At 26.9% G+C, this 12,681-nt stretch overlaps 1 protein-coding gene across 1 annotated transcript; it reads right to left on the reverse strand.

Moving 5' to 3' along the window:
• Window positions 1-13: 13 nt before the first annotated feature.
• LOC145843763 (hepatocyte growth factor-regulated tyrosine kinase substrate-like) lies at window positions 14-3,366 on the reverse strand. Its single transcript, XM_082950983.1, has one exon. The coding sequence runs from the start codon at window positions 3,327-3,329 to the stop codon at window positions 1,299-1,301; it is 2,031 nt and encodes a 676-aa protein (XP_082807109.1). The 5' UTR covers window positions 3,330-3,366; the 3' UTR covers window positions 14-1,298.
• Window positions 3,367-12,681: the final 9,315 nt, after the last annotated feature.

Raw genomic sequence — 12,681 nt, forward strand, 5'->3', positions numbered from 1 at the left:
GAGTATTTTCAAATCCTTAAAAAAAGTTAAAAAAGTTTTCAAAATCGATAAAAATAAAGTTCTTTTACAAAACTGGTTATAACAGGGTAGCCATTCTTCAAGTAAAAAAACTATCCAAAGGGACCAAGCATGTTTAGTTTTACATTAGGCTCTAAAACAGCTACTCCATAAACTAAAGTTAATTTAAGGAAATTACATTTTCCAATAAATCAAAACTATTATACAATAATCAATTTAATATAGCTAAAAAACACTTTTTCAAATTTTAGCTAGAATAAATGAATAAAGCTTAAAATCAAAGATGTCCAAGTGCATGTAGATAAAAAAGTTAGAGATAACAAAAACTTAAAATTATTGCAAGAACAAAACATTTTCAAAATAAGAAAGTTAAATTTGTCAACATTGAAAGATGTCATTGAACAGAACAGACTATATTATTACAACATAATTATCAAAAAATAATCATTCATACTTTCATTTACTTTATTCTATAAGTTTGTATACAAAATCATACTAAAATAAATCAACTTTCCACATGTAAATTGTAAAAGTAAAAAAGTTAACTTGCTTTTATATGCTGATGGGTAATTTGAAAACTAGTTATCTTCTAAAACTAAAACTTTAAAATAACTTTTTAAAGTTGGATTTTATTTTCAATCAAATTATTTATTTGCATATAACAAGTTATGTTTTATTAAGAAGTTCTACATTGTTAGCATTTTTTTTAAACCATCCGCAATCTAAATATATAGATAGAAAGATAAGTTTTTGTAAAATACATGTCAAGCCTCTTAAAATGCTTAGCACATAACATAAATTTAAAGAATTTCTTTTATAAAGAAAAACAACTAATAAAAAATTAGAACTATAGTGACCAACACATTATAGTTTACTTATAATTTAAACAAGTTTTCTTTTAAAAGTAACTTTTAAATTAAATTTTATTTCTTTGATATATGACAAATTAGAAAATATTGACATGCAGTTTAATAAATGTGAATGTATGAAGCATATCATTAGAAACTTAAAGCATTTTTTTAATATTAACTTTTTTATTTTCAAACTATAAGAAACGTACTGTGAAAAGTGTTTTTAACTTTTAAATGTGTTTTTTTTGCTCAACTTTTATTTAGCACAATACTTCAAAAACAATATGGAATAAGAAAGTATTTTACAATCTAGCACTATTAAGTATGTCATACAAATCAAAAATATAAAAGCTTATAAAGATTTCATATATTTACAAATATAAACTATAACTCTGCGTACTTTATTAGTGCTAGATTTTCAAAATAATTCTAGTCAAAAGAAATAAGCAAGTTTGTGTTTTCATCATTAGGTTGTGGCTCTTGTTGTTGACTTGCTTGTACTTGAGTATTTGGAACTGCATTTTGCTGGTCTTGGTTCTGTTGGCCTACCATCTGAGATTGTTGTACTGCCATTGTCTCCTGGTTGAAAGTATGATGTTGACTTTCATTGGGTATAGGCTGCTGATAATTGTTATAGTCTACTTTCCCTGTATTTTGATAACCATTAAAAGTAGAAGGTTGAAAACCAGTGTTGTAGTTAGTTGTTTGATAAATATCATTTTTATTGTTAGCAATTGACGGGTTCATGTAGCTTTGTTGTGGTGTAGGCTGTGGCGTGTGAGGTGGTGCTGAAGCAAGAGTAACATTGTTTGGTAAAGACTCTTGCATCCCTTGCATATTGTAAAATTGTGGTGGTTGCTGTTGATCCTGGTTGTAATTCATTGTAGCATAACCCCCAGCTGTGAGCATTTGATGCTGTTTTCTATTTTCTTCAATTTTGAATTTGCGCAATGCTTCTTGTTGCTGCAGTTCGTACAGTGCTCTTTGACGCTCTTGTGCTTCATACTCTTGCTTTTTAGCTCTCATGACTTGTAGCTTATATGCTATTTGAATTTGACGCTGTCTTTTGGCTTCTTCTGCCTCCCTTCGAACTTTTTCAAGATGTTCCAACCTGAGAGCATCTACTGCTGCTCTTGCTTCCTTTATTTGTACAAGTTTGTTTTGCACTATCTCCTGTTTTGTTCTTTGATCATCTAGCCCACTCATAATTGCAGTTACTTTTGGAAAAACAGCATTAATGCTTTGAAACATAGTCTGTACTGCATGATCATTAGCAATAGAACGTCCTCTGATTTCATAAGATTTCATTCTGTTCATGAACTGTTCCAAGTTTCTTTTGACTCCTTCAATAAACACTTTTTCTTCATCTGATGTAGTTACAAGAACTTCATCTACCATTGGAACTTTATTTTGTAGTGGACTTACATTATGCTGCTTTACTTCAGAATAAATTTCCTGCTCTCTTTGTTTTTCTTTCTTTTTTTCCCAATAAGCTCGGTCAAAGTACTTTTCTAGATCTGGATCTTCAGTTTTGTTCAAACTACCAACAGGAGTAATATGCTTTTCTTGTTGCTTCTCTTTTTCAATTTGAGCTCTGTTAGTCTGTTCGTCCATTGATAATGCTAAAGCAAGCTGCATTTCTTCCTCTTCTTGAAGTTCTTTTGCTGATTTTTTTGGTGGTGGAGCTTGACTTTCTTTGTAAAGATCACTTTGAAGATACTCTAATGGTAGGTTAGATTCAGCATTACTTGACGAGGCTATTTCTCCTTTTATTTTCAATGACTTACTTTTAGATGTAAGCAAGGAATAACATTTGTCACAAACTCGTACCTTTTTTTCAATGCCAAATTTCGGTATAATTGCTTGTTTTGTAGTACAATTTCCACAAAAAATACCACCACAGTTTCTACAATGATGCTTGCGAGTTACCATACCAAATTCAACTTTGCAGGCATTACACTCCTTACCATCTTTCCAAACTGGAGCTGATTCAGACTTCAAAAACTCATTCATTCCTGTTGAACTTTCAGGTGGAAAAGAATAACCTTCTGCTTTAAGAACATTGTAAAGTCTATATGCAATTTTGTGTTCTGTGTTTTTAAATGCAAGACCCCAGCACTGTACCATTTCAAGTAGCTTATTTTTTAATTGTTCTGACTTAAAATTTTTTAGAATGCTTATAATTTTTTCCATAAATGCTTCAGAAATGATTTCAGAATGATATTTATCACCACAGTTTTTCATTGTGATATCTAACACTTCAACTGCAAGTAGTTTTTGGTTTGGATTATTTTCTTCAATAACTTTCTTTTTAATTAGCTCAGCAGCATCTCTAGTTTTGATGTCACCTCCTCTGACTAAGTCACACAATTGAAGCATGCTATCTAAGTCAGGCTCCAAAAGCAAATTACTAGTAGCTTTGTCAAGAGTTTTCTCAAAGGCTGATTTTGAGCGAAACATTTTAATTAGTTAACAACAACAATAACAAATACAACTATACTCTGTAAAATAGATGGCTTTTAAAACCTTATTTCAAACTAGATACTAAGATCTGCTTTAGTTTATCAAAAACTTATTTATTCAAATATTACATCAGTTAACAAGTAAATTTTACAGTCTGGTACAATTAAATTAATACTGTTTTAATAGTTTAATAGTTAAATTATCTGTAATACAAGATATTTAGGTCAAAAACTAAGATTATAAAGTAGCTTACTTATAATAGTTATAGCTATTGAAAATAAATTATTTAAAAAAAAAGTAGTATAAAGATAAGAGAGTTGATAAAAACTGATGTTAGTAACAGGTTTTTTACCTTTGGGGCAAACTACTTATACTTCATGTTTATTTTTCTTAAAAAAAGTAAAATTAAATCTGTATACACATGTTGCATATTTGATGTTTACATAAATATATTTATATAAAACAACACAATATTGAAAACGGATTTACTAAATCCCATTCAAGATTAAAAAATATCTGTGCTGAGTTTTTGTTTTCTTAGAACTATCTTGGGTCTTTTACAATAAAAAAAATTCTAAGTTGACCGGAGTTAAAATAATAATAATATTGTGAGACTTTTATAGATTCTAAATCATCCTTAATAGATAATAGATGTTAAAATTTTTTTGAACTGCCTTGAGTTGTCCAGGGTGTGTGGCAACCATTTTTATTTTGATAAAAGGATAAATGGGTTAGGGATATGGATTTTGAATGTTAACAATATATCTTTTTTACCTCATCTTTATTGCACAATATTATTAAAGAAAAAACTTAATTTTACTATAAGACCAAAATCTTACTATAAAGCCAACCCCAAAAATAGTAATTACTTATACTGTCTTCTTTAAAATAGTAGTTTAAAAATGAAAATACATAAACAAAACCTTAACTAGGATCAAGGTGTAGTTTAAGGATTATTTAGCTGTTTGAAGTAGTTAAGTTCACATTTTACCTTTTTATAATGCGATTGAAGGGGCGTGGAAAATTTAAGGAAAAAACTCTGAGTAGTAGACCATACTCTACATGAAAATGTTGTCCATGAAAGTTTAAGGAAAAATGAAAGAGACTTAAAAGGCAATACCTAAAAATATTATGTGATTGTTAGCTAAATGGGAAGAACCATTAAAAATAATTTCAAGCTGCAAGACATACATCCCATTTTTTAAGTCCAAAAGATAAAAAACAGAACAAACATTCTTCTTAAAGATTGGAGGGCTTAAACAGCATATCAAGATATAATTTTTATCAAAAGCTCTTTACAATTCAAGTTTCTGTTAACAATCACAATATTAGAGTGTACATAAAATGTTAAGCAGTCATTGATGTGCTTTTGAGAATGGTCTTCAATCAAGAGAACCTGTTTGTACTCACAGTGTGGGCTGTAATCTTGTAATTTACCTCTGATTATTGAGCCATAAGGGGTAAAATACTTGTTATATATGATTATCTGATTTTAAAGATTTTTAACCTAACTAAAATTTAGCTGATTTTTAAAATGCAAACTAGTTTTTGAGAATAAAGTACAAGAGTTTCCTTATAAAAATACCAAAAAAAAAAGACTATTTCATTAAGCATCTATCTTCTCGAACAGTTTAATAACAATCATTATTTAACTTTCTTACTCTAATTTTAGCTTGGTAAAATAATCATTGTAGGATTTTTTGAAATTAGAGTAAACACATATTTTTTATTGGAAAATATACTACTATTTCATAGTTTGGTTACAATTGTTTTTATCATTAAAACAGACATTTTTTTGCTTAAGTAATGAAGAGGATAAATTTTATAGTCTACCTTCTACCACAGAATTTAAAAAAATTGAGTTAACACATACCTCAGGGTTGCCACTCTTTAAGTCAAAAAAGCTGCCCCGAGTTTTTTTTTTTTCTGGCGCAAACTACTATCTCATTTTAGTTCTTATTTTTATTAATTAAAAGGAAAATTATATGTGTATGCTTTGCCATTAGATATTCACCAAACTTACGAAAACAACTCTTTTTAAAGATTCAGGGTTAAAGGTTTAAATCAATTGTAATTGAACTAGGTAAATTAACTTAAGATATAAAAGAAAACAGTTTGATTTTTTGACATTTTAATTGACCAACTTTAATCTTATCACATAATGTACTTACTTGAATTAATAAATTTGAATGATGATAAATATTAATTTCAGCTTTAAAACAAAATCTAATAGTGAAGAACTAGCCACATGACTAAAAAATAATTAAGTAAGCATTTCAAAATCAATAAGATTCATGTTCTGAACAAAATTGATTATTTGAAATAACAAAATATTGAAACTGGATTTAAATCTCATTCTAGACGTATAAAAAAAAATTATTCTGAGGTTTTTGAAAAAATCTTAAAACAATTCTGAGATTTTTATAAAAAATCAAAACTGTCTTAGTCATCCTGAGTTTTAAAAAAATTCAAAATGTCCGGAGTCATTCTAAGACTTCTAGAATTTCAAAATACCCTGAGTGTGTGGCAACCCTTATACTTAAAAAAATTTTCATTAACAAGAGCTGGGTATAAAATTAAATTTAAAATACGTTCTTTAGTTATTAACATCAAACCTAACTTTTATCTATTTTAATTTGAACTGTTTATGTTATTGTTATATGTTTGTAATTCAGCACAAAGAAATAAACTTAATGTAATATTAAAGAACAGATTACTGCATCACAGATATTTTATATAACAACTTAAAAAAACAATTATAAAACTAAAAAGTAATAACTATACAACACAGTTTAACCTAGTTTTAAAAAACCTATATAAAAGATCTTTTGTGTCAATCCAAAAATTTTTAACTAAACATGTAAAAATTGTTTAAAATTCCAGGTTTATGATAAACTTTATCCCGGTTATTTTTTTCAAAATTTCTCAAATTTCAGGTTTTTCCAAGTAAAGTGGCAACCCTGTTCTTAAGATATGTTTTTTTGTAACTCAAATGATTCAAAAAAATTCAATTAATGCAGTTTTAGATATAGTTACCACTCTTTGAGAACTCATTTAAAAAAAATTTAGTACTATATTACAATTTAATCATTTTTATAATAGGCAAAAAATATCTTATGTATATTTATAACTTTTTTTCTTTTATTGATGTTTAATAATTAAAACAGCATGATGAGACTTTTTTGAACAAATAAAATTACCAAATAAAATAAAACAATAAAAGAATAAAAATTATGCTAAAAAGAGTGTGCGAGTCTGTTTTAATAAAACCTTTCTTTACTTATATTTGTTTAAGGGCGTAGGGGGTAGGGGTCCACCTTGATTTTTACAAGTTGATCTTATAATATAGAGTTTTATCCAAGCTATCAGACATTTTTAACCGTTTGAAAAAATTCAACGTATTTTTTGAGATATGAGCAGTCAAAGTCGGTGACCTCAATAGGTTTCTAATGGAAGGCGCAAACTAAAAAAGACTATTTCACTAAAAATCTATCTCCTCCTTCATTTTTTAAGCAATCTTTTTCAAATTTTCACATAAATTCTAAAAAGATTGAATGCAGGATTTTTTTTAATTTAAAAAAATAAAATTTTATTAAAAAAAAAACCACCTATCTTTTTAGTTTTTTTTATCTAAAATTATTTTTATTTTTAAATATTTTAAAATTCCAACATTCAAGTCTTTTAAACTATAAAAGGAACGTTTCCTGAAAATTTGAGGTCTCTATCTAAAAAAATTAAGGAGAAGATAGGTTTTTAGTAATTTTTTAAATTTCCAAGAAAATTGACCACAAAAAATTTGCGGTCCATATGTTTGTATCGGAAACTTTTTATAAAAATTACAATATCTCAAAAATTAAATAATATTTTTTAATTCTATAAAAACTAGCTTGTAGTTTGTACTTTTCTATAAAGCTTTTCTATAAGATCCAATGATATTTTTAGTAAAAAAAATGTCGGACTTCCCCCCTATGCCCTTAATTAAACATCATATATGAAGTAGTTGGTAAAATTACAGTATTTTTTTTTACTTTACATCTGTGTGAAATTATTACAATTTTAAAGAAAAAGGTAGCTAGTTATTGTTATATTTCAAAACAGAAAAAATAAAAGTGTATAATATTAATCATCTTTCTAAATGTACAAATTGTTTTAAGTCAGGGTTTATGCAGAAAATTTTTTAATTTAGCCTGAAATTTCTTAATTTAGACTTAAATTTTCCCAAGTTGGGCAATATTGCTGTATAGGGTCATTTTTGGTATTAGGGTGTGTTAATTAGTAGGGCAGAAAAAAGTAAATTGGTAGTTAACTAAGAATGAGGCAATATCTAGAAAATTAGGGTATTTTTTCAAATTTCTGCCTAAGGGTGTTTATGAAAATGATTTTAGGAAACCCTGCTCTAAACTTTGTTAATCACCACCTAGTTGGTCTTATTACCAAGTGAAACAACATAGCGTATTAGATAAGTTTTAGTTACATAGCTTATTAATTAATGATAGAACTTTACAGTATAAATTTAATTTTTCATTTTCTAATTTTTTTAAGGATATATGGTCCCTGAAAAATATTATAAAAATCCAGTTTTTGGAACTTGATTTCTTGTGCAACTGGTTAAGATATATTTAAAATTTTACTTTTAGAGTACTAGCTCGATTATTTTTTATTTTCTTATTAATAACATTAACTATATCAACACTGATACAAGTGGCCTGATGGAGTAGGGATCCTAATGATGGCTTTAAAAACTTTGTAAGTTGAACGTTACAAGATTGAACCCAGTGATTGACACATATACAAAAATAAGAAGCAATCATTGTATTATAATTCCCTCTCACCAATAAATATACTCTTCTTTAAAAACTTAATTATTTTAAAGTTTATTTAGTAATCAACCCGCATCATAATATAATCTACTCAAGACAGGATAAAAATGATTTTGAATACTCTATTATAAATTAAGACATTTTAAGATTTGTACTGACATTTTGCCTTCACGAGCCAAATGCTTGTTTAGAAAGAAAATCACATTTTAATGATCTACTAATAATAATTATAACAAACAGAATTTTGTCACTTTTTGCAAAAAAAAAACTGAATTAGCCTGACACGCACGAATCCCGTAGATTACAATTTATTTACATACTAGAATCAGGGTTGCCACTCGTTTTTTCAAAAAATTTTCCAGATTTTCCAAATTTCTTTTAGGTTTTTAAGTGCACATTTTTTGGTTTATTTGCAGTTTAAGGTCCAGTTTAAGGTAAGAAAATGTGTTAAATAGTATTAAAAAATATAGAAAAGATACTGTAAAGCTACTTTAAATATGTTTTTTAACAAAAAAATTTTTGATGATGACAAAAATATTTAATTTATATGATAGAGTTTTAAAGTCAAATCAAAATTTTACTACTGAACATGTGATGGTTGCTAACATTAAAATTCCAGGTTTTTTCAGGTTTTTTTATTGAGTTTTGTTCAAAATTCCAGGTTTTTCCAGGTTTTTTTTCAAAATTTCTCAAATTCCAGGTTTTTTTGCCTAAATTGTCAAATTCCAGGTTTTTCAAGGTTTTTCCAGTTTTCCAAGTAAAGTGGAAACCCTGTAGAATTATAGGTAATCTAAACATAATATTAAATTTAAACTTTAGATTTTACAAAAAAAAGTGCAGTACTTATGGTAAAAAAACATCAGTCTCAAACTCTACCCCTTGCAACGATAAACGTTTTCTGGGGAAACTTACTATATTGTTTTCTTATGTTGTTTAACTTATGCTTACTTAGTGGATTTTAAGATGTTTCTGTTCAAAAATGATGTCACTAAAATCTATAATTCTAAAAATAATATTTATTAAACATTATTTACAAATAAACACAAATCAAAATAACACATGACTTTGTATGACTAAGTAAAAGCAAATAGATGGGTTTTGAGCAATTTGAACTATTAATAATTAAAATGGTTTTAGTTTTATCGAGTGTTTAATGGATAAACTATTTATAGTCTTAATATAGGGACAGCAACGTACAGCCTACGAGCTGGATATCGACCCCTAAGCAGAATTAATTGGCTCGAAAATCTTTTTTTTTAGTATGAAAGCAAATTTTGTAACAAATATTAAAACAAAGCAATCGACTTTTTTACTTAAACTATTACTCAGCAGAGTTGCCAAAACTCAAGAAGTAAAGAATTATGAACAATCAAAAAAGGTTTGATTGATATATTTTGAAATGTGATGCTCGAGTTATTAGATGGCGATTTTCTGACAGAAAATAAATATACAACTCAGTACCACAGTTGCCAGATTTATTTAATTAAAGCTACACATACTTATCATACAGGTGTTTAAATGTGCAAATTCAGTATTTCTGACATTTCTGCTCAGTAGTCAGCAGCATATATGTCAGATAATGAATTTCACTAATTGTAGCTGTTTACTTAAGCGTATTTTATTTCGTTAAGTTTTTTAACAAAACTTGTTGCTCAGTATTCTTCTAGAGCAGTAAAAAGAAAATATCAAAACGAAATGCTTTCTAGCAATTCTGCTCAGTAGCCTAGTTGCTAGATTTTTAGTAGCTATAAGTCAAAGCTTGTGACTCACAACTTGTGAGTCACAGGTATTTAGTCACAAGTCACATATATTAAGCATACATTTATAAACATGTCCAAATTTTAAAATTCTAGCAGCTCTGCTCAGCAGTAATACCATAGTTACCATTTTGACGATAAGTAAGTGACAAAAAATTTTCGAGAATGGCATTTAAGTTAGGAGAAATAAATATTTAATTTATATTTAAAGCTTTTAATTTATAAAACCCTGCACAGCACAGTTGCCATAATGCTAATTATTAAAAAAGTATAAATATGGATGTTGTACGTAACTGCTGTGGTTTTCTAACTTAATTAGATCGTCGCATAATTATTTAAAAAATTTAAACGTACAAAAATAAAAGCTTTATATAAACAACTAAACATGTAACTCCTATATTACGTCTCTGATTTAGAAAACTAAGCTGTAGCGAAACTTTCAATACAACATGCCACAAAAATTATTTAAAATATTTTTTATTTTTAAAGTACAATTATTTATTTTGTTTAAAATTAGCCCACAAACTATACTGTTATTTACCCCTATCCTATTATTACAAAATTGTGTAGGCGTAAAAGACAAATGTCAATGACATCAACTCATGTTAGATGTACACGGAGCTTCACTTCTGGGTGTGTCGTTATTTTTCAACAGGTAACAGACTCACACAAGTTGTCACATTACTTATACATAGTTTTTGCGTTCTTAGTTTTTAAGTATTTTTAGTTTAAACGTTAAGAGAATTTAAAGTAGTTGAAGAACAAATAAATACTTAGTAAACTATGTTTTTGTTCATAACATTTTGTTAGAGTATGTATACTTTAAAAAAATATTTAACGTATTAAGAGTTTAAGTCATAATCGTTTGTTTTGTTTATTCAATTGTCTTTGAAATTTATTTCGATCAACGAAAACATCGGTGAAAGTCTATAGAGCCTGACCCCGGACTTTAGTATACCGTGAGACAAGCTTAAGTTAACAAAAGGTTTGTCATACCTATTCGATCATCAGATCAGAAGCCTTCGGTAGACTAAGATTAAAAATTCAGTTTAATTAAATTGGTATAAATCTTAAATTCAAACATTTTAAGACTTTTAAATTAGAAAGGAAGCAGTAACCTTAAAGTATACTCAAACATAAACCAAAAAACATCTTACTTTAAAAAATTTTTATTATCCTATTTTATTTATGGGTCCTTAAAAAAGAAGAAACGCATCAAAAGTACTCTACATAACTAGCAACGAATTAATATTTCTCGCTAAACATGTGTAAACTTTTTTTTTATATAATATCCTTGGATTAAATCTATATATTTAAATAAAACAAAAAGAAACTACTTAAAAAACATAAATTAATAGACTTTAAGTAGCAGCTATATTAAATGCTTTTTGTTAATGCTTTATATCTAACAAAAATTTAGTTGCAGTCTAGAGTGTTTTTGAAGATAACTGTTACTTATATAACAAAAAGCTTTTGTAAGATTTTAGATCAAAACTGGTTATGTTAATTTTATATAAGTAAGTATAGCTTATTTTTGCACATATATATTTGTGTGCTCAATACCGTTTTCTTACAATATGTAAAGTTTTACTTGATTAAGGACAAAAACGTATGGTAACTATTAAGTAGTAAGAAAAAAAAAAAGTAAAAACCTAAGTTTTAATGATAAAATATTTTAGTAAAAGTATAGTTTCAATTAAACTTTTTTATTTTAATTTAAAAAAAGTAGTTTGAATAAAACAAAAATTTCTGAAATTTGCAACAAGTTCATTAGTTTTACTGTTTTAGAACTTTCAACTAAATAACAAAAAAAAATTTTGATTTCTATTAACTTTTACTTCATTAAATTAAATAAAGGCAAAAAAATAGTTATGTATTTAATAAAAACTGTATAAAATAAGTGATACACTAAAAAACTATAAATTTTACAGAAATTTCAAAGTTGTAACAAGTAGATGTTACATTTACACTGAATATTTTCAAAATACGAGCTAAAGTAGTTGTTCAAACTTAAAAACTTGCAATATCGTTTTTCTTAAATACTTGTAAAAACGTATACCTTTAATAAACTTTTTACTAACTTCTTTAAAATTTTTTTATACTATTGTTTATTGAACGAAAAAAAATAAATCGCTCAAAATATATTCGGTCCTGGGTCATATACAAGAAAAAATCTTTCGGTTATCGAGTCGCACACCACTTGGGTACCTTTTAAAGTCTTGTCCAGGACAGGACATATATTTATTTATTATAAAAGATATTTATGAAATGCTTTGCTTACTGCAAAAAATATTTTTTCTAAATATAAGGACCATGTTTTGAAAGTTTTAGATTGTTAACTAGACTGAAAGCATAACAAAAACTAATATTTTTTATCAATGTTAATAAGCAAATTGTTTTAAATCTTATAAAAATATCAACTCATATCCCTTTTTGTCAGGTTTTCTTTTTTTTTAATTCTTAAATGAAACATCTTTTTCTTTCTAAAACTCTTTTTCAATAACTATTCATCAGACTGGTAACAATGTAGTCAAACTTTACTTTTAACTACTTTGTTATCCTTTTCCATAACATCAACTGTGTTTAAGCTGGGTTCAGCTTCTTTGGTCTTTTTTTTACCTTCTAAAATTATTTTTAAGAAGTGATTAGAAACTTTAACGGATATTTAGAAGCAATAATTGTTTACATTTAAACTAGTTTTTTAATACTCTTTCAAAAATAAGACTGAAGACTACAAATAAAAAACCGCAAACTCTTACTTTTAGAAAAAAA

This window comes from Thalia democratica, chromosome 9, assembly GCF_965202585.1.
Source record: "Thalia democratica chromosome 9, ktThaDemo2.hap1.1, whole genome shotgun sequence".
Classification (NCBI taxonomy): Eukaryota; Metazoa; Chordata; class Thaliacea; order Salpida; family Salpidae; genus Thalia; species Thalia democratica.